The sequence below is a fragment of the Brachyistius frenatus genome, unplaced genomic scaffold (assembly GCF_029030835.1).
Source record: "Brachyistius frenatus isolate BFR_SWC_R1_liver_20210118 unplaced genomic scaffold, ASM2903083v1 Contig_20, whole genome shotgun sequence".
NCBI classification, from domain to species: domain Eukaryota; kingdom Metazoa; phylum Chordata; class Actinopteri; family Embiotocidae; genus Brachyistius; species Brachyistius frenatus.
The window spans coordinates 5,193,054-5,218,270 of NW_027210619.1; the positions used below are offsets into that span (position 1 = coordinate 5,193,054).

The following is a 25,217-nucleotide window of genomic DNA, read 5'->3' on the forward strand; positions in this document are numbered from 1 at the left end:
ACCAAAAGTTTGGATCCAACTTTTGTGGTTTAAAGAAAATTCATTTCAGCTTTCAGTTGCAGAGTTCAGACACCTCTTTTGTTGTTCCTTCATGAAGCACTGCTAAAAAGAAGTCACTGTGTAGTTGACCCTGGTGATTTGGTTGCACATTTCAATCAGAAATGACCTCCTTCATGTTTATTCAGTTAGATGCAGCATGTTCCCAAATGCTTCCTCTTTAATTTTCCAACCTGCTCATTGTTGACTTTTTCTGTTAGTGAGAAAAAAAAATCAAAGAGCGAAGGGCGGATGTCCGTGACAAAGTACCGATGAGGCCCCCTGGGCAGGTTAGAAACATGAACATGACCCCTGTGGACTACCTCTGCCGGCTCTGACGCTTCATCTGAACCTCGCCTGTTCTCTGAATGGCCAAAACATGACAGAGGAGGATAACGACTGGCTTGTGGAAACTTCAGAGTTGACCACATGTAAGAGCTGTTAGTGTCATTCGGCTGTGAGTGATGAGACCACTTCTCATATCTGTTCACTCCTCTGTATTGTGCCATCTTTTTTTTTCTTTCACGTCCCTGTGAATTCTGATAAAACATCTGTGTCAGTTCATCTCTGTGGGACTCTTTTTTTTTTTAAATTATTCTTTCATGTGCTAATTTATCTCTTCATCTCTGCAAACTACAGCCCCCCCACCCGCCCCCACCACCACCACCACCATGTATCTCTCTACATCACTGTGAGAAACTAAACCAAACTACTACTCTCCCAAAAGCCCTTTTAACCTTTTTCAACTCCTGACCTAATTTCTCCTGACCAGCTGAGGAAATGGAGAGTGTAGTAGATCACCCTCCCTCGTGAGCCATGTGTTGGAGAACACAAACCGAGCATGTGCTGGAACCCAGATGCACAGGTCAGAAATCTATATAGATCTGGCTGCTTTACTGTTGATGACTTCCAAGAGGAGCTATATCATAAGGAATCCCAAGAGGAAAGTAAATTAGTTGGCTGAAATTTTCACACGTGCACAGAGAGAAAGAGGGGGAGGGACAGAGACCGAACCAACAGCAGTAATTGCTTTGGTATCAAACACTGATCACTTCTAATGTGATTTTTCTTCTTTCTTTTTTTTTTTTTTTGCTGTATTGTCTTTCAAGTTGAGCCCAGTAAAAAAAAAAAAAAAAAGAAGTAGGAGGAATGTGGCCTTGAACCCATCTGTCTGGTGTGCATTAAAACCTCCCGACAAAACAATCTTGCTCTCTTTCATGAATCAAAATCAATCTTACGGGTCTTTTGTAGTTGACAAAGGCACAGTCGCACGTGCACACCATTCTGCTTGCATTTTACAGCAACAGGTTCCCAGCCTCGGCTCTGTGGAACATTGCCCTCATTGTGAAAGGATATTCCTGCAGCTTTCTTAGCAATCTACCCCATCTCACTTTTTCTTCTCTTTTCTCATTTTTTCATTCCCTCTTCTTAAAGCCCTCGAGGTGTCTGTGGCACATTAGTGCTCCCTCAGTGATGTGGGTAGTTTTGGGGTCTGCCTGGCCGGGGTCTGGCCCCTTTCATGGCCCCTCACACCTGGCTCGGAGGGCTTCCAGACCTGGACTTAACTCCTCTGAGACCTGCACTTTTTCAGCCCTGGGGAAAGCTTGTATGCCTTTATCACCCCATCAGAGGGAAGGGTGTGAGGTCACGGTTTCAGAGGTGCCTATGCCATCTGGTCCTCTTGTAAACTTTACAGTTAGCTGCAAACACACAGGAGCCAAAAGGGTAATGAAGGACTCATTCAGGTTATTCATTCTTCATTCATGACAGAACATCTTTGCTCGTTTATAATCTTTCTAAAATAGCTCTTGAAATTATAAATCGTTGGTTGATGAAGTCGAAATCTGAGTGAAGGTTTCATAATTTATGTTTCTGTTGTTGAGAATTTTGTTTCTCAAACTGCAAAGGTCCGATTGGGTTGTAAAATGTTCTTTCTCTTTTTATTTATCACCATTTATCTTTACATTTTAAAGTACTCTCCAAGTCTTTGGCTCTCAATCTACAACTAAAGTGTTAAATGTGAATGCCACCTTTTCCATGCGTGAAAATATTTAATCTTTTTTTGGTCTCTTTAAACACACAGCTATATGACAAAATAATATAGTGAGCACATTCCAATGAAATACAATTGAGATAATAAATATTCAATTAACACTGCTTTCCCCGTATTGATCTGTGCTATTATTTATTTTTATTGAGCACGGATGCAAAGGGGAACATGCACAGAACAATGAAAGGTACACATTTTAACTTTTCCTTTTTTACCATCCACCCCCCATCCAGGTCAACAATAAACAGTATTTAAGAGACAAATGAAGCTGAGGTAAATACAATAATCATTAGAGAAAAATATAGATTATTAAGTAAAGGGAAAAAGTAAAGAAAAAAATGTTATTAAAATAATATTTGACATTCTTGGATTTAGATCTCTCCATGTGATTAAGAAAGGATATTATGGATTACCAGTGAGCCAGAGTGGAATTTTCAGGACTGACAGGAGGTCACACAGCCAGGAGTGATTAAGACTGCTAGTGTTGAATAAAAACCTATCCAAAAGTTCAGTCAGTGTGTCTGATCTTTAACATTGACTTGCTGTGTGTATCATTTTGTCCTAATTTTTGAGACTTTTGAGGACTTAATATGTAGTGTAGTTATACGAGTAAATGATAGTACATTGTATGTTTCAGCCTTATTAGAAGTCTAATAATTGAGCTTTTTATACGGGTCATGAAGCCCACACTAACAATAAAGTCCAAACTGCTGATGCAGCAGGTGTACACAATGTGAAATGAATAGGTGTTTCTGTTATTTTGTCCACCTTCTGTGCCATTCCGTCTTACAAGACTTTCTATTCCATTTATGTAAAAAGCACCAAATAACATAGGTGGACCGAGTGCTGCTGACAGCAAACCTCCACAGCCCCGAAATAAAAGCAGCTTTTGCAAAAGGTCAAAGGAGTTTCAGCAGTAAGCTCAAACTTTGTTCTCTGTGGTAAGAAAAAGAATCCCTGTGGTACTAATTATCATGAGCAAAACAGGGAGATGAGTTGGAAGAACAAATGACAAGGTTTTTCCTGATCTCCGTTCCATTTGTAGAATTTATAATAAGAACTCCAACAAAAGTAACAACCCTGTTTAATTGGTGACTGTAAAAATGGGAGCGTCAGACGGACAGGGCAGATTAAAGACAAACCAATTACAGTCAACTTGAAGCAATTATTCTCTGCTTTGAAATGTTCACTGTTGACATTCCTCACCATAAGCCATGTTTTTAGCTGCACTTTCTCTGCGTATACTTCTTAAAAGCCGTGCCATTTCTGTCTGCACACTGCTGTTGACTAAACACTTGCCATCTCTAAGCCACAGTGGAAACAAATTGGAAGTGAAGCTTTAGTTTTTGATCGATGGAAATTTAGAGAAACGGGCTCCTTTTTCTTTTCTTTTTTGTTACACCCTTCAGAGCAGTCTTCTGAAAACACATTCTTAAACATTATATAAAGTATCTTCATACCCAGAGGGCCGTTTCTCATCTCATGCTGTACGATACATAGACTTACATGCTATAACTTTGCCTCGCAAATTTATATCTCTCACAGATGCACTGTGTTGTGAACAGTCGAGAAGTATTACTGTACAAAATAAGTCATGCCCGTATTTCATTTCATGCCTTTATCTCATCCTTTCTTCCTCTCTCCTTCCCGCTGTGTATCTCCCTCTGCTGCTACCGTTTTAAGATCTCCTGTTTTTAATGACACGGCTGTTATAATGCCATAAGTTGAAGCACCTCCACTTCCTGGTTTCCAGAGGGGAAGGTGCTCAGTGGGCCTCGGTGGGGAAGGAAGATGTGTTCTACTCCAGTGTTTCATTGCCTCTTAAACTGTCTGGGACCTGGAACACTGCTCCCAATGCAGCGCTCAGTCCAGCTTTTAGTGTCACACAGCAGTAACTTCAGTGGGCAGCAGTAGTTTTCACAGAGCTACAAGTGCACCTGAAACACAAGACCCTTTTGTTAAAACTGGTGTTAGGCTCCACAGTCTTTCTGAGTGTAGTGGCATTACATTTTATATGTCACAGAACAGCATCCAGTGACACACCTGTGCAGTGGTTGTCATCTGTGTGTGATCCACAAGTTCAATGTAAACAAACACAACAGCAGCCAGCCTCACTTATTTACTCCTCCTTTGTCGTTGAACCAGTTGCTTTAGTGTTTGGTTGGATTGAAAACCTGCACAGCCACTATAGGAATAATCTTTGTTGATACAGCACATTTCACCAAAATATTATTTTATAACTGTGTCAACAATTCCTGATAACAATCAACAGATCATTGTTCTGATGAAAGCACATTTGTCCGATTGGGCTGACTCTTTGCGTGTATAGATAGAAGTGTTCTAATGTAGCTAATGTCTGACTAATACGCAGATGTTTGAAATAACGCAATTTTTCCAGTGTACCATTACATACTAGAGCGGGATTTCAGGTCTCTTAATTTAGAATCTGGATCATTGTTTTGACTATTGTGCTGAGCTTTGAGTGAAAACCCAGGCACGCTCTAGCTGAGTTAACAGCGGGGCTGGAAGCTCTTCTTGGAAACAGTGTGTATTGTGTTGTCTGGCTGTGTTATAGGTCGTCTGTTCTGGAGTTGAAACCTTTACGATGGCCTGTCGTCTGGATCAACATTTCCATTCTGTCTGAGCTGGGCTGAGTGGCTTTGCGTATCAATATATATATATATATATATATATATATATACTATATGCTGGTTATTATAGATGTAATCCTCTATCCTCTTCTTGTTTTTGTGATCAGGCAAGAATGATGTTGAGAATAAGATAAGTTAATACTTGGTTCATTCCACTAGGATGAAGGAAATTAGAGCGAGAAACACAGGAAGTGCTGACACACATATGTGGACGAGCGCTGTGTTTGGGAGCGAGCAGGAGAAATCCAGGAATGCCCGTGTCGTAGCAATAGAAACATGAACTCCTGGTTTGTAATGAGATCCCATGGGAACACGTGCATGTTTTCCACCCAAACTCCTGCAACTTTTTGAAGCAGCCATGGCTCCTGCTGCCCCTCTTTTCATCTAAAATACACTTACTCACACACACACATGCATGATGGCCACACTTTGTGGTGTCGTGGATGCTAACACACGAACATTTTATTTTGCAGGTTACGATCTAAATGTCACTAAACTGAGAGTTTTATGTTTGTTTTTTGTTTTGTTTACCTCCATATTGTATAAAAATAGAAGTTAACCCCCAAACCAAACACCAACACCCCGCCAAAAAAAAAAATCCAATAAACTATTTTCATTGATTACAAAGATTTGTCTTCTTGAGAAAGCCTATGTTATTTTTGGACATAATACAACTTTTGTAGCTGTGTGACACTTTTCTCTTTTGGGATGTCAGGAATAACTTCATTTGGTCGGATGAAAGTTAGAAAATTAGTGTTACGCATGGTTTCAGCCCACAACCTCCCAACTCTCGGTGCTCCACTGGTAACATTTTGTTTTTGCTTTCAGCCTCACTATGAATTCTTTTATCCATTCTATCCAGCTTTTAAACTGACTGACGTACTCAGTGCCGGACTAAAGTACGCTCCATGGACTGTTTCATGGTGTACCTAACACTACCTTTCATTTTGATATCCTGTACCGACACAAACACAATCTGTTGTCATGTTTTTGGTTAAACTTAGAGCCCTGTTCCCACCGGATATGTCCCGCTCTGTGTCAGACCCTCTGGCCCTCACATGAGCAGACAGCTCGCATCTGAACCCAATTCAACCCCACCTGCCTGACCTATATTCTGCCTCCCCTTATTCCTCTGCCTACATCTGTAGAAGTTTTTAGCCTCGGCAAACCCACTGGCAGCGGAATTACAAACCCCGTCCCGGAGCCTGTTTTACTGTAACAGAATTCAGTATACAGGCCAATTAGATATTTATATATACACAAGAATGTTTGATTCGGTTCATGTCTCAAGTGCTCATTTGATCATCTCTGACCTTGACGTCTAAAATACGTAAACTATCATTCGGAAAAAAAAATAATAATCTTTTGCAGTAATGCAGCAGGCAGGCAGTAGACCGAAATCCTCAACATTTGAGTGGGTTTTACGAGTGATTTTTGTAAGCTGACTGTTCTTTTGGGATGGAGTTCAGCATGTGACTGGCCAGAACCAGAGCGAATCACACCACTACTCTCTCAAGAGCAGTAAGAATTTACCGCAGATCATCTTTCAGCTCACTTTACTAGTGGGCGGATGTCATGCAGTAGCTTTGTGCCAAAGTCTTCCCCACTTGGATGGGATAGAAAAAGCTCATCTGTTGGACATCTTCCAGTTGTTCAGTGTACTAAAATCATTTTCTAAGACTTCTTCAATACAGTAGCACGTCTGCTCTTACAGCTTTTTAATTACAAAGGGGGAAAAAAGCATTTTAGCTAATGGGACATATTTCTTCCTCTTACAGTGTTGTAGTCTTCTCGGCTCTGCCCAGCTCAGCTCTGCTGTAGTTCATCGGGTCTGCAGTGCTTGTAGAGCTTCCTCTGCCAAATCTCTGCCTGCCTTACTTCATGCTATTGTTCCATTAGGTCTGCTTGTTTGTCTTTGGGGAATTTGTTTAGGCTTACGTCCACAGTAAATTGTGTCAAATGCTGGCAGACATGTATACAGGTCTGAAAATGGAAGCATCCAACTGTTTTTTTTTAACCGTATGGGGCTTAATGTAAGTCTGGCAGTCAGCTCAGTGACTGGAATCGGTCTGGCAGAGGCGCTTTGTCTGACTCTAATGGTCTGGGTGATTAGCTGACTAACAAATACAATGTAACCCGTGAACGTGCCTCAATCCAGTCCATATACGAGCTGAGTAATAAATGTGTCTTTTTATGCTAGACGGACTCTAAATCAGAACCTAGCTAGATGCATGGATGCAGCAATAAGAAATGAGTAGCAAAAGAAAATCCACTTTTAACATGATGTTTAAATACATTTTCTTCTTAAGTAAATTCTGCAAAATAATATGTTGTAAAGACAATTTTTTTAATCACGTTAGCAGCATGACACAGTTGGAGGAGAGGGGTTGATTGAACTCATAGCACTTCTTGCGTTCGACTCTGACCCCTATTTAAACCTGCAATAACTCATTTCTTAACCACTTCGGGCAACGGAAACAAACACTTCCATATTTTCGCCCTCTAAAGTCTCGTTGGTCATCATGTGAACAAACTCGTTGCCTACTTAACACATTCGGAGAAGCAATAGCATTCATTTGGAGTGTATGTCCAATTTTCACTCACCTTGTAGTTATGTTTTTCCACCAAAAGCAAATAGCTATATTCTTTTGTGCAGGGCAGTTAGAATAAACTGGGTTTGTAGTTAATACAGTATTGCAGCTACAGCAAAACAGCTACCTTCAGATGAAAACACTGCTGGTGAGGGTCAAAACCAGGAAGTTGCAAGCCATAAAGAGGAAAAAGATCCTATAAAGCTTCGCAGAGCAGAGAGAAACTGAGAGTTTTTCCTTGCGCTCATGTGATCCACTGCTTTAATTATTTATTTTTCTGAGTGGAAGGATGTGGGCAGGATCTGCTGTGTATTTAACATGATGTCAATGTTTTAGGTTGGCCCATAGAAGTTTACTCTAGTATGATAAAAATATTTCTTAAAGATTCAGCCTGTGGGGTTTATGGGGATCTGTTGGCAGAAATAGAATATGATATTCAGAGTTATGTCTTCTTTTTTGCATAATTGCCCCTTTATATTGACATATGGTGCAGGTCCCCTTCCACAGAGGCTGCCATGTTGCACTACCATGTTTCTGCAGCATCCCAAAAGGGACAAACTAAACACTGGCTCCTGGAGAGGGACTTTCATTTTGTTCATGATTTTCGCGACCATCGTTGATATACTGAGAATATGGAAAATGGTAAATTTATAGGTCACTATTGAGTACTGATCTGTGTCACTGCCTGTATTTTCCCAGAAACTACCATTAGCACTAAAACCATTTGAAATTGTAATGATTTACTATAAATATAGTGACACAATATAGCAAGAATCTATGTAAAAACGTTTCCGTCAGACCTTGCAGTAAAGCACACCCGGCTCATGAGGTACGGGGAGGCACACTTCACAACTGTGAGTGCAACATCTGGCTAATGGAGAGCATATAAGATAAGAGGCTCTAAGTTGCACTGTATGGGATGGAGATTTGGCCCCTAACACAAAGTCCTGGTAAAATAAATGTTGCATGCTGACAGACAGTTTGGCTGACCCAGTTTAGATACATTCCGAAATGTAAATGAAACCAAAGGGGGCAGTGTGGTAAGTAGGAGGGGAGTGGACAGGGTGTTTTGTTTTTTTTTAAAAGGGGAAAGCTTTTTAGTTGATTTCTGGCATCTTTATAGATAAGGTTGTCTTTTTTTTTTTTTTTACGTCCGAGTCAGCTGGCTTGTGTTGTGCTGCCTCTCAGACCTCTGTGGGCTTCTCACCTCGGCAGTGGTCACGGAGCAGCCCTTCCTGCACATTCCTGGGGCTGTGGAAGATAATTGCTGCGGTTTATGAGAGGGAGAGGCCCTGAAGAAACACTTCCACCAGACCTTAGTTGTTTAAGTTTGTACTTCTCTCAGAATTCTGGTTCAGACACAGGAACAGGGGTCTGGCTCCTCCGGTCGTCAGTCTGCGGTCCACTCCTGCAGCTTCCTATCATTCAAATGTTCTATTTACTTTTAAGACAAATGCATGTTTATCTATTGAAGGAAATTGAGTGTGAGGGCACTGTGCAGATGCCAGACTGCTCATTGAAGACTTCTAAGTTTCTTTTATGCTCAATCTTCCCTCCTTGGCCATCCTTTACCACAATGGCTTCCATCTAAATTCTAATCACTGTGCTTTGAAGGCAGCTCATTGTCTGCCAGCATCTTATTACGTGACATACATGCAAAAGGACTTTGCAATGTTACTGTTGTTCTTTTTTGTGTGAGGTATTGTAAAGCTGCTCATGATTATTATAAATAGAGGCCCACATTTCTTTCTCCCAGGTCAGTGCTTGAAGTGAAGGGAGTCTGATACAGACTCACATGGTCCTCTTGTTAACCCACTGCCAAAGTTATTGATGACTGATTGTCTTTAAAAACAACCCCTGGGTCCTGGACGCACAGTCTCTGTTATCTACAAAGGTAAAGCACAGGGAAAGTGTACCACAGTTTAATTATTTGAACACACAGGTAACTTACTTTTCAGGTTTCATGACTATCTTAATAAAAGTGTGTGTAAATCAGTTCTCAAATGTGATTGTTTCTAGAGAAGAGATGAGATGTTTTAGATGTTTGTTGTTGTTAGGTGACCAGACTGAAGGTTTCAGTTTCCAATAATGAAAGGTAATTTTTTTTTTTTTAAACACTTGCAGTATCATTTTAACTGTTCACAGGGTAACTGCATTCCTTGTGGTTTCTGGTCATTTAAATTGAATTGTACATAAGTGGCCACTGGCAAATGTGTAATTTCATGAAGCAGCAATTTTTTTTAATGAATGTGACAAAAAAAAGTGATGAGTTTGTGGTTTCTGGCATGGTTTATAACAGCTTAAATATCACGTTATTTCTGTATCTTAACTGCCCACTGTATTAAATTCACATATGATATAGACATGCATTCTGATTTTATTTTACTTGGCCGCATGTCTTAGGAAGAAAGCCACCCAAAACCTGTCTGTAGAATTTTAAATAATGTCTTATGATAACATGTCAAAGTGATCTAAAAGTCCTTTCATTTTGTGGTTGACGATAACATCTCATCTGTCAGCAGCTGAACATTCATGTTGTGTGATGACACTTTTAAAAGCCTCATTAAGGACACCTATTTTTTCTAACCCCCGTTTTCAATGGACATTCCTTAAAACCGAATTTCACCGGGCCGATACTGCACACAGGTGCACACACGAGATAAAAGTCTGTGCAGTGATGAGATTGCAGGTCAGCCACAAGTTTGAAAAGAAGCATGTAGATCATAACTCATCAAGCAAAAGTTGCTGCTGTTTGTGTAAGGAATTACCATGAACCATTATTTTAGCCATGCTAGTTGCACTTCTTCACAAACAGTATTCGTTAGGAATCCATTATGGTGTCAGTAAACCAGCTTAACATTATGTCATTACTGCTGTCACTCATCTGTCTGCAGCTGTCCCATACAAAGCGGGGTACTTACAGATGGGTGGCACTCTGGCCCACATTGACTGAGGGAGTTAATCATGTTTTCATAAACACATTCTGTTGTGGTCTGCTTTAGTGCACCATGTTGTTCACCCTGCTGGTTGTTGTGACACATGGCTCAGAGCTCGCAAGCAGAAGAGGACCTTTAGGAATGCTTTGGCCTGACATGTTGTGAGTAATTAACCCTGATTGATAAAAGATGATCTGTTGCTGTCGCTGTTGCTGCTGCTGCTGCGGGCCGTCAGCACGTACACACACACACACACACACACACACACACACACACACACACACACACACACACACACACACACACACACACACACACACACACACACACACACACACTCATGTGTCCACTGACACGCATCATGTACACACAGCTGCTGCACCTGGGAATTTTGGCTTATCTACAGCATATTTACAATTTTCATGCACCTCTAGAGAAGAGGAGAGGAAAAACATGACAAGAAACTGTAGGCTCGCATCGTGACATGTCGTCAGAAACTTTTTTTAATACAGCATGAAGACATTAGATTGAACTTTATTATGAAGCTTGCAATAGGTCTGATCAATAAGTCTGTTTATTGTTGTGATCGAACTCTTTTATTTTCTCGATTTGACAGTTTTGAAGCACTCTCTGAACTTGATCATGTTTGAGAAAAACAGGAATGTCATGACTTAGTGCTAAAATCCTCACATGTATTACCCCCCCCAAAAACGAACTTCTGCCAAGAAATAGTCGAGCTGGCCCACCAAAAATTTTCCACTTTCAATGTGTTCACAAGCTCTTCAGTTTTTTTTCCCGTGTGTCAGCTAATGTATCATCTTAAGTTGCTGTGGGTTCAAACCGAGCTCATCTTGTTGTGGTCGTCTGTATGAAAGCATCGACTCCCTGTGTGTGGACTGCCCCTGCGAAAAGACTACATATTTAAATGGTGCTTTTGTCTGCTCCACTCCTGTCCAGCGCTGTGTGTCTCCCTTCCCCCATCTCCTTCTTCAACAGAAGCCCTACACTTTTACTGCCCCCCATTGAGATCCCTTGGCTATTATTATGTTCTTATTTATGTGTCCTGTTACAGACAGAAGTCATGTCAGCATCCAGTGAAGCACTTTGCCCCCCCTCCCCAGTTGTGCCCACTGGCTTGAGACATGAGTAGACAAGTGAAGGTTTCTTTTTCCACCTAATTGTTGTGATTTTGAATAGTTTATCACCACAGCAGCTGCAGTGTGTGTATGTGTGTGCCCAGTTTGATTTAACCACTATGGGCAGAGAAATATCATTGTCTTGTCTTCTTTCACGAACAGTAGAATGACTAAGTGCATTTGTGAGGAAGGGGGGAGGGTTTCTTTATGTGTGTGTGACTACAACAACATTTTCTCATTTTTATAGTTAACATTTTTGGTCCAGTCCATCCTGCCCTGTCATGTATTGTAGTGTGGGCTGAAGTCTCTTAATAAAGCCGTACAAGGAGATATTTCAGTCATTCCACAAAGAGACAGACCAAACTATATGTTTGTCCGACAGTACCTGCTGGTTTCTCATGAATACCGTATGTTATCCCTTAATCTTATATCCACAGTGAAACTTAAGTCTCACCTGCTTTCATAGCAAGGATTCCTCTGAGATTCTTAGGTTTCAAAGGACATACAAAACCATCCAGAGCAAGCCCATACCTTTTTGTGTTGAGCAACACAAATATGATGAACTGTTTTTCTCTCCTGTCTCTCCAGCTCTTGGTCAAATAATGCTGTATGTGGATGGGATGAACGGCCTCATATCTCACAATGAAACGGTCCAGTGGCTTTACACCCTGGTCGGATCCAAGGTAAAGAATGTGCGCATGAATTGTTTTATTTTGTTTACAAAATCTACACGCAGTTAATAGACTGCAAAATCAGCTCAGCAATCCCATCTGGGAACCGACAAAACGGATAAAGTCGTGGACTGCTTTGTCCACATGGAAGCAACCCTCATATCATTGTGGTCACCTCAGCCCTCTAGTGGCCAGATCGCTTCAAGTGCAGGAGATGAGGGAACTACACTGGCTCACTTCCTGTACCTCCACTGTTGTATGTTCTAACAAATTACTTTACTGCCTTCCTGTGTGAATACTGATGTAATATTTGTCAACTGCCTTGTTTTTTTTTTTTATCAAAACCCTGTCATCCAAATCATTTTGTATGGCAAATTTCCATTGTTAACAGATATTTTCATCAGGACCATTGGGCTGTTACCTGTCCAATTATTCTGCTGATGTGGTAGATTTTAACAAGTGATTAATTAACTTTGATTATTTCACCACTCCTGACATTGTGTTTATTTTTCATTCATTAATATTATACCTATCTCGACCAGTTTCTCCATATTTTGTGGTGTAAACTTTTTTAAACTTACATTTTTTTATTTATTGTAATATTTATGCAATTTATATCTTGATGGTGTTTGTGTACTGCCTGCCTGACTGTTGTACAGTATGTTCCAATGAGCTGTCAGTGTCACACAGCACCCTTATCAATCCTCTCAAGACTCTTCATACAGGAAAAAGCTGTTACAATGTGATGTTGTTAACCATTTAGAATTAAAAGGACTCGCACATGCTTATTTTGCTCTCGTCCATGGTTGTTATAACAACATGAAGTTCACAGATGAATTGTGATATAGGGTCGGTGCTGCTTTGTTGTTTCTGTTTTAACTGTATTTTCTTCTTTGTGTAGTTTCGTCTGGTGGTGAAGACGTCACTGAAGCTGCTGCTGGTGTTTGTCGAGTACACCGAATGTAATGCTGCCCTGCTCATAAAGGCTGTGAACGTTGTGGATACCAAAAGAGGTAAGAGTCCAGGCTAGTGATTTTTGGATGTTGATATTTGCAGACTGAAACTAATATTGTAATCAGCTGACGTACTTTCATATTGGCACATTGTCTAAGTGACACACTTTGTTAATTCAGTGAGAACGTTTTATGTGAATGTCAGGCTTAAAGCCAATTGGGAACTGTCTTCATATCCCTGTAAAATCACAGTATGTGCTGTCACAGAATCCTCGGTGGTGTGTGTCTGTATGGAGTCCCTCCGGTATTTGTCATCATATTGGTTTTAATTGTCTGCTGTTAGATGGAACCTGAACAGTACAATATAGAAAGAGTAGTCAGGTGCAGTTGTCCTGAGCTGCTCCATAGCCACATGTAGAACAATGCTTATTGAGAAAGGCCATACGTCCTGCCTGCAGGGGGTTCGGTTACCTGCCACACTAAAAGCTCAACATTGTACTGTGGCATACGGCAGGGGGTTGGTCATCCGTGTGGAGGGATCAGGTATCCCTCTGTCTCAGCTATGTCTTATCCCATCACTTCTGCTGTTGCGTAAGAAGACTAAACATGATCCCCAGTCTCCTGATGAGAAGGAGGTGGACTTGACCTCATGGCTGAGGCGCCACGGTGCTCCTTTCTTATCGGAGATCAGGTCACCCCTGCTCTGTTTTTCCGCTGACACTCTTCTTGAGGAAGACTTCTATGACTGTAAATCTCCTACTGGAGTTTGTGTTTTTTTCTTCCTGCACAGTGGTAGAGCTGAACCAGCTTTTTTGCTGTAAGATGACCAGATGGATTAGTTGAAATTGTGTCGTTCCGGGTCTGTGTAAGCATTGAAATGTAGGCACCCATATGTAGCTGTTTTTGTGTAGAGATTGTCTTGTTTCGCACAATATGTTCAATATCTTTTGGTGATGCAGGTACAAAACTGTGGTCGAATGTCATGGAGATCCTGGATGAGAAGGATGGAGTGGATACAGAGCTGCTGGTGTTCGCAATGACGCTCGTCAATAAGGTCAGTACATTATTTCTATGTTGTTGCTGCATCCACTGGCAATATAGCATACATACTTTCCCTGTATCGTGTTTTTCCCTCAGTTGTTTTCTTTCCGATCTGCTATTTTTAGAGAACCCTCATTTATACATTGTCTCAAAGTGTTATCAGCATCTGAATAACTTCTCTACATAAGAATCAAAGTCTGTTAATGTGAGATGGAAATGCTCTCAGTACAGCAGCATTGTTTCCGGAATGTGATCAGACCCATTAGACTACTTTCTCAGTTAGATTGAATCAGGTGCAGATTTAATCTGTATAGTGTGATTGCTTTTGTGATAAAGTGTTACTTCCATGAAATTGTAATGACTCACCAATAGTGAAGATGTGATTGTAGCAATTTACAACAGCAACAAGACTCTTAAAGGAAAGTGTTTTATTGGCAGACTTAATGTCCATTAGAAGATATTTGTGTGGTTTAAAGTACCAAAATCCATCTCTAAATTGTTTGACATCTCCCATCTTAAACTTCTCTGCGGAGCTCTACCAAGAATAAGTGGTTTATGGGTGTCTTTAAGATGCATTAATATCAATGACCTTCTCCTTTGATTGACTGACTTATTTCGAAGTGATGCATGCCCAGGCCGGCCACAGGTCTTTTTCTTGGTTCTGTAGTTTGTTATCTCCGTGGCACAATAGCCACTCCATGTTTCTTTCCTCATGTTCCTGTCCAACCTGTCAAGGCTGGACAGTGGGCCGTGCTGAGAGTGGACATGTGACATTAGCATGACTTTTTGACATCCCAAACTTATGGAAATCCAAACATCAAAACTGCGGAATAACGGCTGTGTGCCTTTCTTTGTGAACTGAGCATTATGACACTTTTACAATATTAATATTGCACGTAGACCTGCTTTATAATCAAAAAAGATATGGAAATATGTTTATGCAATATGGGAACTAAGGAATTCCTCAATTAGCCATTTTTGTGGTGGAAAATGGGAAATTAGATTTAATTGCAGACAATGACAGGTGTTTCAATACTATTAATTGATTTAGGTAGCAGATCAAAGGTGTTTTTACATTCTTTCTTTCTCCCAGATAAAATCCAGTTTATTGTTTCGGTTTTCTTTCTCTCATAAAAATTTTAAATAGAACAGCGATAAGGCAGAATAATCCTATAATCATGTGTTGTTGTTTTATTTTATTTTTTTATTAAATGTGTTTGTTTGTGTCTCAGACTCTGGCAGGCCTCCCAGACCAGGACTCCTACTATGACATGGTGGACGGTCTGGAGGAACAGGGCATCGAAGCCGTGGCCCAGAGACACCTGAGCAGGAAAGGCACTGACATTGACCTTGTAGAACAGTTCAACATCTACGAGGTGAGGAAGACTATAAGACAAACATAACTCAACAACCAGAACAACATTTGGTGTCATATAAAAGAGTATAATTCCAACAGCAGCCAGAAATGTTGTGTTAATCAAGACTGCTGTTTCTGAAAAACATGCTGCTCACATTGGAGTTTATTTACTCAATGAGTCTGTTGATGCCTCTTTGACCCAGATGACTCTGCGCCATGAGGATGGTGACGATGAAGCCCAGTTGCCCCCAAGTGGCCGAAAGGACCGCCGACGTGCTAGCGTTGGTGGCACCAATGAGAGGCGAGGTCTGGAGAGAAGACGCAGCCGCAGACATTCGCTTCAGAACAGCAGGGGCCATGCTTCTGCCCCAGCATCACCCAGCAGCCCTCACACTCATGCCAGCAGGTTCCTGCCCTTCGGTGGCCAACGGGTTGAAGACATCAGTGAAAGGTGAGACGAGGAGGAATGGAGAAAAGAAGATATTCAAGAGAAGAAAAGAAACTTTATCTTGAACTCGATCTGGTTTTAAAAGGTTCAGCCAGCAGGGTTTGTTTTGATCTCTTATATTTTAAAGCCTGAGAGATATCTGCAAGTAAAACGGAATCACAAATTATTTCTGGGTCCAAGGAGTTTTACTCCGTTTCACAGGAAACAGACTGGCTGCAAGTGTGTATTATATTTCAGTCTTGGAGAGATGCATCTACTCTATCCAGAGCCAAAGCAGAAAATTTAATTATATAGTAATTTAAAGAATGGCAAAGGGGGAGACTGCTGCTGCAAAGTGACATTTAAATTAATTTTCCCACTGTCAGAGACTTTCTCTTGCCACTGGTGGAAATAGGAAGCTTCTGCAAACACATGATATGAGCTATCTGCTCTCTGTCTCAAGTCAAACTTCCTTCATTGAGAGTGCATTGATCTTACACTCCACAGTGCCACATGTTTATAATACAGAACAAACCTTTGTGAGAAACTCAGAGAGACAACAACTGGAGACTCAGGCGATAAGCAAATTGCAGTCTCGTTTAATTATACAGTAGCTTGGGTGATGTCTTAGACAGTTCTTTTACCTTTTAGTCCTCTTTTATTATAGTTCATACATCAGGAGACAAAAACCAGGCTTGAATTTTAAACTGGAAATAATATCTCGCCATGCTTTTTGTCTTTAAAATCACAGTTGATTACTCTGCCACATAATCCAGTCGCCTCTCATTAATAACAACCTTTCTTTAAGTAGCATACTTACTAATATTCCTGGTAGCACTCACATTTTCAGGTTTACCTAAATTCAATCCAGCAGGGTCATATGATACCAGACGAGCTTCTTTCCAGCCCACCACAGGAAATTCAAGCCGCCTTTGAAGATCACAATTTTCCATATTGTTAATGAAATCCAGACAACCGAAAGGGATCCAAATAGCAAAGTGGCCATAGATTTATGTACGACGATCCCAGACTATCAGTTTAACCACACAAGATATCTGCTGCAGCCCTCACACTGGTTACTGAATTAAATATTCTTCTCAATTAAAATGATGGAGCGATATTTGATGTTAATCTGTTATTTTTATATTAATGCTATTACAACTGGTGCATGTCTGCATATCTATTTCTAATGTTTTTGTATTGTCAAAACCCTCTAACCTTCTCGGACGTTTTTCAACACTTGTCTCTCTTCTACTCTTAACATTTCCAATGCTTTTTTAACAAGCATGTCTTTATTGTTTGTCATCTCTGTGTGCTGTCTCTCCTGGGCCATCCTCTGCCGTGTGGTTTCATGCTGTCTCTGTCCCATTTCTCTTCCCTCTCACCTGCCTACATCCTCCCTTTCCTCCTTTCAACCCTCGGCCCCTCCTCTCGGCACAGAGAAGAGGAAGAGGAAGAAGACGAGGAAGGGGAGGAGGAGGAGGATGAGGAGGACGAGGAAGAGGCAGATGATGAAAGTCATCCAGTCACTGAGTCCTCTAGACAGGGCGCTCACAGGTATTTTAGGCCAATTGGTTTCCCAAGCGTGATAGTTTCCCCATTCTCCTCCAGTATCTCACTAGTTGTCTCTTCCATTTTAAAGTGTGATCTTTATTCTCTTTGGACTCCGACTCTCTTGTATTTTGTCATCCTAGTGTGGTTCCAGCTGTAGCAGACACTCCTAACATGTGTTTGAACTTAAAGTGTATGGCCAACATCCTCCCTAAAGCCAGTGACCTTGAAGGGCAGAGAGAGTATCTCAGCGTCAAGACCAGGGCATCTTCTCCTGTGTCCGTCGCACCTAAAAAGAGGACCTTTAGTCCTTGGTGTGTTCCTCCCGGCAACCTGACTGTGTCTTCCCTGTTACTCTAAGTAGAGTGTCAGTCTCTGTACACCCTGAGTGTCAATGTACCCCAACCTCACCCCACTTTCCTCTCCCTTCACTCCCTGACTTGAACCACAGCCAGGTGTGTTTTGGGGGGCCGATGAAGCACCACAGATCGAAGGCAGGTGCTTCAGGTCACCTACTTATGTAACGCCAGACCATTACACTTCTCAATGTCAAAACACCATTCTCTCTATCACTGGTGTCTGTGTCTTTATGTAGCTCACTCTACCTTCATGAGGCTTTAGATGAGGGAAAACACAAATAGTAATGCTAATGTTTGATCATCTTTTCTATTTTTCGTTTAAATTTCATTCTTCCAAATTGAGTCCCATGAGGTTATTAACGTTGGACATATTTTACCTCAATTCTTCACTACTTTCTTCCTCCTTTAAAAATGTTTTCTTGATCACAGTGGCCAGAAATTCCTTTATTTCCCACCTGATGTGATTTATGTTGCATCTCTGAAGACCTACTGTGCAAGAAAAAGTAAAGCCATTTCCATCATTATTACTTCCTTTTCTCGGTTGCTGGAAATAATTATTTTGAGACATTTACTGCTCATCTGTCTTTTATTGTAGCTCTACACCACAGTTAATCCAAGACAAGTCAATAAATTAAGTCAAAGCAGTAAGGAATTCAAAGTATTAGCATAAGTCACAGTCACTGTCTCTTAGTGGTTGATGTTTCTGCAGAGATCTGTAGCAAATAGAAACAGGATAAGTAACTAAATCTGAAGTGGTAAAGCAGTTCCTCAGCATGTATCCCTGATGCTATCTGAGCAGAAGTGATTCCCTGTTTTAACTACACTACATAGTAAAAATGATTCAGTAAAAGCTTATAAACAGTAGTGAATCATCAGACGCAGAGATATTGTCTTGCCCTGTCTGCTCTGTTGTCTTGTGGTCTTGCAGCCGTCCTTCCTCCGACTGTCTCACTATCCTGTCTCTGTGACTAACACTTTATCATTTTATCTTCGGAGTGTCTGACCTGACTGTTTTTCTCACTTCCATCTTCAGTCTGACAGATACTACATCTCCTACATCTTATACAGCTAGAAAGCCCTGCTGGGCTGACAGGTAAGACCAGCGGTCAAAAGGTGAACTCTAACAAATGTCCAGGGACGAGATGTATGTTGGTGCTGAGGTGTCACGACTTTAAACGCATAATGGAGTCTAAAAGTTCTGTGGTTTATCGTTAGTATTACACTTATAGTTGAACACTATACAATGTTTTCAGTGACTTATTCTGCCATCTATCAAAATTATTGAGGTGTAAGTGTTCAAGAAAAAAGTGCGCACAATATGTTGTCTCATTCATAAATTATAAGGACTCTTCCAAAAAAATTGTCAGGTGAAAAAATGAACGACTGCTCTAATGCACAGATATGGATGAGCAATGCACTGGCGTTTGATCGCATGGATTTCCTCACAGGAAAGCTGTTCGAGGGCCTGGGGAGCAGCCCTTAAGAGCACCGTTCTTTTATTCAACACAGTCATATCTCAGTCTAAGCTATCCAGTAGCATGATAATTCACGTTGTGTCCAGTGGTTAAAGAAGTATTCACATACTTTACTTATGTAAAAAGTATCAATAAATGTAAAAATACTCCTCTTTACTTACAAGTAAAAGTCCTACTTGAGAACATACTGAAGTATTAGCAGCAAAATGTAGTTAAAGTATTTAAGTAAAAGTTTGGTCAAACTAGTGTTTTTAGTTTTGGGACTTTTTATCTAATCTTTGATTTTTGGTGAGATATTAGATCATTTGAGTGTAGAGTGAGGGAAAAATTACAATTTAGTGAAGCTGTTAACAACTCGGATATCTAAAATGTGACCTCAACTACATACTGATTTTGTAAGACATCAGAAGACAAAAAGGTTGGAAGCCACTGGTTTAATCTTTCCGATGTATTGTACTTTAAAGGTTGTTATATTATCCATTGTAAAAAATATTCATATGAAAAATAACTAAAGCTGTGGGATGAATGTAGTGTAGCAGAAAGTACAATATTTCTGTCTGAAATGTCATTGAGTGGAAGTATAAAAAATTCTCAAATCTAAATACTCAAAGTACCTCAAAATTGAGTCACTTTTCACCACTGATTGTGTCACATCACAGATTCTTAATGTGATGTCCATCCATCTCTGTCTTCCAGTCCTTCAGTGGAAAAATGTATAGAAAGAAAATAAATCATTTATTTTTCTCTTTTCTTTTTTTTTTTTCCAGAATCAGTGCCACTGGCACTCCTTACCCCGGCAAGCACCAGACTCCTCCATCACCCATCCATTGCTTCACCAGTTCAACAACCTCCACACCAGAACCCAAATCTGACAGGTTCACACACCAACTTCCTCACAAATAATGCAGAGCATCTTGGCTATGATTATATTATTGAAATCAACTCTGTAAAGCTCTTTTAACAAATATGCAATTATCTAAATCGAACTGTAAAGAAATCCCTCAGTTTGTTTATCTTTGGCTTAAAGACCTGCTTTAGGGGGCTTGCTAACTTCATCGTACAGACAACATCAGGAGTCTCTGGCAGCGGAGAGAGAGAGGAGACGCCTGGAAAGGGAGGAGCGTCTGCAGAGAATTGAAAGAGAGGAGAGGAACCGCTTCAAGTTAGTCTCCCCTCACCAGTCAGACTGTAACTTCATATAATAGAGGAAGTACTGTGTAATGTATTTACTTTGTACCAGAGACAGCCAATAGAGACATGTCGGCTTGTGTATTTTTTATAAACAGGTGGCTCTAATCCTGCCTCAGTAGAGATGTTCACAAATCTCCCATGTGTCTGAGAAAAGCTGGGCTTTCTTTATGAGCAACATTAGATACACTGAATTGTGGCAGGAGGACTCTGAAAAAGAAAATGTTCTGCTCATGTGTCAAGAGCTCATGCTCTTTTTACGATATATGTGCTAACCATACCATATAGTTTACAGTTTAGCAAATATCAGATTTAAAATAAAATCTTAATTTGCACATATCATGAACACAGGTTCCTAAATTGTCTTTTAATAATGCTCGTCTGTCTTGGTTTCTTTTTTTCTGTCTCAGTCGAGATTATGTGGACAAGAGGGAAGAAGCGAGACAAGCCAGGGAGGAGAGGTGAGTTCACTTTGTTTCAGGGGTTCACAATAATGCTGCAGTTATGGAGATTGATGGGAAAAACTAAGGAGGCTTGTAAGTGCTTTGAGATCCTTCTCCAAAATGAACAGCAGATGTAAAGAGAGGTGCACCCAGCCTCGGGCTGAATTATAGGTGTCGGGGCCCCTTTGGGCCTGCTTACCATTAAGACGTCCCAAAGGTTAACAGGACAAGTGTGTAATTGGGTTTTGGCATGCATGTGGTTCAGTTATCTCCCTCTGACTGTGAGTGTGTGAGCAAAATAATTCAAAACTCAATCACTTGCCCTCACCTTTTTCACCTCTGTGAATTTAAACATGCACCTCAAAGAATATGTGAAGTGAGATCAGTAGGTACGAGCCAAAAATGTTAAACAGCACCTTGGCAACTTAAACAAAAAGGGGGCATCATTTGTCATCATTTGTGTCCGAGAGTAATGGGATTATAGCTCCATTTTCCATAATTACTCTGGAATGAGAGCATAAATTGTTATTATTCTCTGTCAGAACTTTTGATCACTGTAACATGAGGCCCTCAAATCTCCAAAATCTTTTCAAAAGCTCGAATTCTTTCATTTATCAATTCCTTTGGAAGCTTGTTAGAGTGAGGACTATTTATATTTCTCTATTCCAAAAAAAACCACCATAAAAAACTGAATCTGAGTAATGGAGATACCCATTTAGTCAACAACATCAGTTTTCATACCTGTACATGTATGTTTCTATATCATTATGCCACAACTATCAAAAGTCTGAGCTGCAGTGTAAACTGTTTGTTAACATGTAGCAGTGATCTGCATGCATCTAAACCACAGTGTGCAGACATATGAAAGCTGAACTTTGTCACTGCAGGTACAAGGCTGTGGAGCGGCTCGCTGCGGAGGAGTTAGAGCGGGAGCGGCCGAGAGCGCCAACAAGAGGTCGGACAGAGATCACTTTGTGTTTGACTCCGAACCCCGCCAGCCGCTCGGCATCGCGCTGCACCACACCGTCACCCATTATCTCACAGGAAGACACCGTCACCACTGCACTTCAGATGTCGGGTAAGCAGTGTTTGTCCATCCATTTAGTCATCATTAGTGCTTAGAGACATTGGGCGTGACATCCTTACAGTACTGGAAGAGACCCTACTGTCAGTGCACCTGTCCCACACACTGGGCCTGGCACTGGCATCTGATGCTTGATTAGTGAGCTGAAATAAGATTCAGCTGCACTTCTGTGGAATCAGATAATATTTATTCTGTCAGCATTGCAGTAGTTAATCTTTGTAAAACACTTTAAACTAGATTAAACTAATTGTTTCTCTGAGGTTGAAAAGCACCATCATGTTACGGTCATGTTATCAAACAGTATTTCATGATTTGTTTGTGTAGTTCTTCTACTGTATGAAAATGTCAGTGAAATTAGAATTATGCCAGGAAGCAATTTAAATCTGTTTTTAATTATAAACAAAGATTTTTTTTTTTCTGAAAACAAATACAATGATATAAAGGCATATAACTGAAGGTTTTAAAGTAACATTTTTTTTATTCTACATTGTTTTGATTCGTCTGTCAGAAACGGAACACATTTCAGACCCAAACCTTGACCCACAGACCAGAACCAAAAGTCCAGAACCAGAGTCAACAGCATCAGAACCTTCCTCCACACCTCCCACCGAACCAGACAAACAGCAGACGGAGACAGAGTCCCCTGCAGAGACAGAGGACGATGTTGAGACCCAGTCTGAAAAGGATGTAGCGGCAGAGATGACGTCAGGTGAACAGTCAGGCATGGAGAAAGAAGAGACGCAGGAGCAGGAGGAGGTTCAGGAACAGAGACGGTGTGAGAGTGAGGTAGCAGTAGAAGAGGCAGCGGCAGGTGATGCAGCTGAAGTGGGAGAGACAGACGTCGAGGTGGGGTTAGAGGAGGAGTGTGAGAAGGAGCAGCCAACAGAGAGGGATGCAGAAGACAGTGTGTTGTTGAGTGAGAAGGAGAGACAGAACGAGGAAGTGAATGAAAAGGACAACTGCTCTGCATCCAGCATCTCCTCTACAAGTAGCACTCTGGAGAGGGAGGAGAGAGAGGAGCGGGAGGAGAAACTCAACGGTGACATTGAAGCAGGTGCAAGCTAATTTCATTTGCTTTCTTTGATAATCAACTATGTATATTTCTCTCATTGTCAGAATTGTTTCCATATCAACAGGCCAATGGACCCAGTGTATTAAAGAGGCAGATGTGACTGACCAGTGCAACAAAATTCTCAACAGCAAGCGTTTCATGCTGGACATGCTCTATGCTCAGAAGACAACCACAGAGGATGATGGGAATGCAGGAGAATCTGAGAAGGAAACATGTAAGTGTGAGAAAGAGACGGAGGTCAATGAGTCTGTGGCTAGTTTGGCCAGCAGGATCTCCACACTGGAGGCTCACAGGCAGGCCAGAGAAGAAACTATGAAGAAAGTGGAGATGGGACACCTAGACAACCAGGGCAGTGTCCGAGCAGTGGCGGAGAAGTTTGGAGATTTGGTCAAAGGCCTAACGTCTCCACCTGACGTGGAGACCTCAAAAGAGCAGCAGCAGACTGACAGATCATCAACCCCTGCCTCATCAGCTTTACCTCAGAAGAAAGAGTCAGACCACATCTGGGATCAGCTGATGGCCACACCCAGGGAGCTGCGGATCAAAGAAATGGACTTCACGGACCTGAGGGATGAGGATGACTTGGACATTTTAGATACGGACAATGTGACGCGGTCAGGTGGCCTGATCCCACCACTTCCCCCTGCACCGTGCAGCGCTGCCCTGCCACCACCTCCTCCGCTGTTTGGCTGTCCCCCACCTCCTCCCATTCTTGGCAAAATGATGCCCCCACCCCCACCTTTCATGGCCCCTATTCCTCCACCCTCCCCTCAGCTGAGTCGAGGGGAACTGCCTCTCTTCCAGAAGAAGAAGAAGACCATCCGTCTCTTCTGGAATGAGGTGCGTCCTGTGGACTGGCAGTGTAAGAGCCATAAATTCTGTAAGGCGTCCCTGTGGTCCAAACTGGAGCCAATTAAACTGGACACATCCAAGCTGGAGCAGCTGTTTGAGTCCAAATCCAAGGAGCTGCCTGTCACGAAGGTAACTGTTGTCCTGCTGTTACAACAGACACATGCAGCACTTCTTGTTTCAGTTTCCCTCCCATAGCTCTGGATTTCTGCTATCTGGCACCGTATTTGAGGGGATCATTTTGTGAGTTTAGAGCGGCCAAACTACTGTCACGCTTGGTGTCTCGTATGAATTCAGAAGCACAAAGGTGCAAGTAAGCCTTTAAATTAGGTGAACTCTACCTCATACTGAAATTAAAATAGAATGGAACAAAACCACATCGCTACAGAAATGAAAAATTACCTTTGGAAAGAGTCATTCTGAAAATAGGACTTACAAGTGTTCAAATCCATCTTGTCAGTATTCATGCTTGACTAATTCACTGGTATCTTTGTCTATTCACTAATATGTAGTTTCATTCATGTTCTCAAAAGGATAAAATATCATTTGGAATGACCCCAGCTCTCGCACTAACCTCAGGCCCTCAGGAAACTAAGAAATGTTGACAGATAATATCATAGGAGTGACATATTCTGAGAGAATGACAGTAACAGGCTTTCCTTCAGTACAACCCCTGTACTGTCAAACAGATCCCTTTCATGATCACTTCAACAACTGGGATTTTTGTATGGTGTCACCCTATATAGTTTTTGCAGTAATTTAAAAAACAAATAGCACATTAATTTCCTCTTTATCATCTGTATGTTTTCAGATGTAATGAGAAGTACAGTCTCGCAGGTAATCAGTAAAGTAGAAAAACTGTAATAGAACGTATTTTTCTGTCGGCGTCGATCAGTGGGTTGTATTTTTACTCGTATCTTGTGCAGCGCATCTTTAAACCATTAAGAACTGCCTCCACCACTTAAATAATCTCATGCTGATTTTATTTTGTATCTCATAGAAAGCAGCTGTTGATGGCAAACGACAAGAAATCATAGTCCTGGATTCAAAGCGCAGCAACGCTATAAACATCGGCCTGACTGTTTTACCTCCTCCACGCACAATCAAGACCGCTATTCTCAACTTCGACGAGTACGCACTAAACAAGGAAGGCATTGAGGTAAGACGTCTCATGAGATTCTGTCTGAAGCTGCACACAGTATATCTTAAGTTGTTGATGCAGTACTATCTGCCGCTTACCCATCAAATAAAACTCATTCAAGCTCGTTGGGTTCAAAATAAATGTGGTTTTCTTCAATGATATTTTATAATAGCACACCAAAATGTACCAGTGAATTTCCTCAAACG

The 25,217-nt window shown here is 41.2% G+C and overlaps 1 protein-coding gene across 4 annotated transcripts in view; it reads left to right on the plus strand.

Moving 5' to 3' along the window:
* The window catches only part of fhod3b (formin homology 2 domain containing 3b), an 88,375-nt gene that overhangs the window by 54,405 nt on the left and 8,753 nt on the right, over nucleotides 1-25,217 (plus strand). For 2 of the 4 annotated variants that reach the window (XM_069696191.1, XM_069696192.1), the window contains exons 6-20: nucleotides 11,989-12,083; nucleotides 12,973-13,084; nucleotides 13,984-14,078; nucleotides 15,298-15,441; nucleotides 15,626-15,873; nucleotides 17,290-17,406; nucleotides 17,544-17,714; nucleotides 18,793-18,852; nucleotides 20,002-20,109; nucleotides 20,262-20,396; nucleotides 20,833-20,883; nucleotides 21,753-21,943; nucleotides 22,458-23,003; nucleotides 23,086-24,002; nucleotides 24,871-25,029. In XM_069696191.1, coding sequence (XP_069552292.1) covers nucleotides 11,989-12,083; nucleotides 12,973-13,084; nucleotides 13,984-14,078; nucleotides 15,298-15,441; nucleotides 15,626-15,873; nucleotides 17,290-17,406; nucleotides 17,544-17,714; nucleotides 18,793-18,852; nucleotides 20,002-20,109; nucleotides 20,262-20,396; nucleotides 20,833-20,883; nucleotides 21,753-21,943; nucleotides 22,458-23,003; nucleotides 23,086-24,002; nucleotides 24,871-25,029 — 3,149 coding nt within the window. The remainder of the gene's footprint in view (nucleotides 1-11,988; nucleotides 12,084-12,972; nucleotides 13,085-13,983; nucleotides 14,079-15,297; nucleotides 15,442-15,625; nucleotides 15,874-17,289; nucleotides 17,407-17,543; nucleotides 17,715-18,792; nucleotides 18,853-20,001; nucleotides 20,110-20,261; nucleotides 20,397-20,832; nucleotides 20,884-21,752; nucleotides 21,944-22,457; nucleotides 23,004-23,085; nucleotides 24,003-24,870; nucleotides 25,030-25,217) is intronic. The other 2 variants (XM_069696193.1, XM_069696196.1) reach the window with 2 other exon arrangements.